The 2,643-nt window shown below is 47.1% G+C and overlaps 1 protein-coding gene across 1 annotated transcript in view; it reads left to right on the plus strand.

Annotated features, from left to right (window-relative positions):
- Positions 1 to 2,220: 2,220 nt before the first annotated feature.
- Positions 2,221 to 2,643, plus strand: part of Arl9 (ADP ribosylation factor like GTPase 9) — a 12,161-nt gene continuing 11,738 nt past the window's right edge. The window contains exon 1 of the mRNA XM_026785292.1: positions 2,221 to 2,609. Coding sequence (XP_026641093.1) covers positions 2,354 to 2,609 — 256 coding nt within the window. The 5' untranslated portion in view covers positions 2,221 to 2,353. The remainder of the gene's footprint in view (positions 2,610 to 2,643) is intronic.

Genomic DNA, 2,643 nt, shown 5'->3' on the forward strand with positions numbered 1-2,643 from the left:
ATCTCTGACACTTCTTCAGTGAGTCCTTACAAGGCTTTCCTGCCCTATGGGATTACAGATGGGGGCAGCTGAGAATGATTTACACAGCTCTCCAGAGAACAGTCTTGGTGAGACTGAGTACCTCTTACAGGAATGAGTGTCATTTAGGGTTCCATTACATCTCTATGGCCAAAGGTAGTTTTCTTAAGTTTACCCACAGAATCTTCATGAGATTACTGCACTTTGAGAATTTTGGTCCAAGACACCATGGTGAGATACATACATACTCTAGTAGCAGAGATTTGTATTGTCATTGCTAAGCCACAGAAAACCTCAGTTCAAATACATTATTTAAGTCTAAACTTCATCTGTATTAACATTCTGGTAAATATTTTGGGTATGCCTTTAACCAATAGTGTGTGTGTGTGTGTGTGTGTGTGTGTGTGTGTGTGTGTGTGTGTGTGTAGTATGGAAAGCATCCCTTCACTGGAGTGAAGATGTTCCAGATGTTGGCATTTATGGCGCACTTCCTTACTGATATATCTTAAGAATTTCTTTTAAACTGATTATCTACAATTACCTCCTGTCCCTCCCAGCAAAACTACAAATCTGGTGGGATTGGGAGAACTCTGTTTAAACAATGACAGTCAGAGGCTGGAGAGATGGCCCATCAGTTAAAGCGCTGGCTGTTCTCCCAGAGGCACTGAGTTCAGTTCCCAGTACCTACCTACATGGCAGCTAAGAGCTGCCTGTGACTTCTGTTCCAGAGGATCTGGCACTACGTACATGCCATATACATACACATGTGCAAGCAAAACACCCATAAACATAAAACAAGAAATCTTTTTTTTTGTATTTTATGTAATCTTTTTGTTTATTTTTTTTTAGTTGTTGAAAAAAATTTCCACCTCCTCCCCATTTCCCATTTCCCTCCCCCTCCTCCCACACACAGCCCCCTCCCCCTATTTCCCTCTCCCCCTCGCCCCCAAAACAAGAAATCTTACAAAGAATAAATTCATCCTATTGGTATGGGCATCAGTGAACAGTAGCAAATCTTTTGGTAAACGTTTTAAAAAATGGTTTGTTTATTCTGATTTTATGTGTATTGATGTTTTGCCTGCATATTTGTCTGTGAGGGTGTCAGAAACCCTAGAACTGGAGTTACAGACAGGTTAGAGCTGCCATGTGGGTGCTGGGAATTAAACCAGGTCTTCTGGAAGAGCAGCCAGTGCTCTTACCCACTGAGCCCCTAACCTAGCATTTTCAAGGTAGCTGAAGATAGCTGACCTTAAAACCTGTCCCATGACTCAGGCCTTCCGGAACTTGCCACCTTTCCTCACCAGCTTATCTGAAATCTGGTGAAAGAAAATCAATTTCATGTAGTAACTAAAGTTTTCCATATGGTGGGGGAGGGACAGGGTCTCAGCATGCTAGTCTAAACTCAAGCCGTCCTCCCTCAGCCTCCCCAGTGCTGGGATACAGGCACCCATGTCCTGATGTTACTTGTCATTTTTTTTTTAACTGAGCAGGAACCTGGGGCCCTTACTCAGCAAGCACTCTCTCACCACTTATACCCCATCCCTAAAATCCCGCCTTGCTAAATTGTGAAATATTCCAAATCCCGCCAGAAAATATGAAACCTCGACTAAAGAAACATGCCACCTCAGTCAGGGTGCGTAAGTCACTCCGCAGTGATTGGGAACGGGATCATTAGGTTTTGATATCTGTCCCCTGCTGTCATGATCTGCGATCTCTGTGCTGAATAGCAGCAGGTTTTTGTTCCTACCCGTGGAATTCACATGGGATGGGAGCAGGGAGATGTGTAGCCTGTGTTCTGGGGTGGTGGTTGTAAGGTGGGGGAAGGAGGAGTCTTCTAGGGACTCTGGTGCCTTAGGCGTTCTTAAGTTAGGCACGGACTGGCAGGGCAAATTGGAGGTTGAAGCTGGGTCGCTGAAACTCGTAGGAAGCATTTCTCCAGCACTGTCAAATCGTGTTTTTTGTGCGCTCTGGAGCAAGGGGTACCTAAGGACCTCCAGCAAAAGCAGTCCACCTTGCCTGTTTCTCCCGTTCTGTTGAGGATCACCAGGTTCCCCTAGACTGGGCATCCTAGCATCCACGCCTTTCCCGGTCGTTCCTTCAGGCTCGAGTTCGACCAATCAGCTGCCAGCTCTAGACCAGCTAAAGCAAGATGCCAGACTGACAGCTGCGCTCACTGGCGCGGCCTGCGACCCTGTGACCGCAGGTGTGGCTTACGCTTGCTTTCTGGACCTACGTCTCCCTTGAGCCCCCACACCAGGGCAACACCTGCCAGGATCCAGGGCCGCGGCTCCTGCGCGCTGGCGCGCGGGAGAGAAGGGGAACAGCGGCGGTGGGGATGGAGAGAGAGAAGGCGAAGGAGAGGGACAAGTTTTCTTCGAGCAGCAGGGAATCAGTAAGAGCAGAGAAGGAAAAAAGGAAAGATGTGGAAGTAAAAAGCAAAGGGAAAGAGAAAGGGAAGGAAGAGGAGAAGAGGAAGTCTGTGGAGCTGAAAGTCAAGAAGGGGAAAGAGACAGGGAAGGAGGAAGAGAAAAGGAAGGATGTAGGTCAGAAAAGCGACAGCGGAAAATCGAAGGAAGAGGAGAAAAGGAAGAGTGGGGATGCGAAAATTAAAGAAGACGGGAAAGA

Source organism: Microtus ochrogaster, linkage group LG1, assembly GCF_000317375.1.
Source record: "Microtus ochrogaster isolate Prairie Vole_2 linkage group LG1, MicOch1.0, whole genome shotgun sequence".
Classification (NCBI taxonomy): domain Eukaryota; kingdom Metazoa; phylum Chordata; class Mammalia; order Rodentia; family Cricetidae; genus Microtus; species Microtus ochrogaster.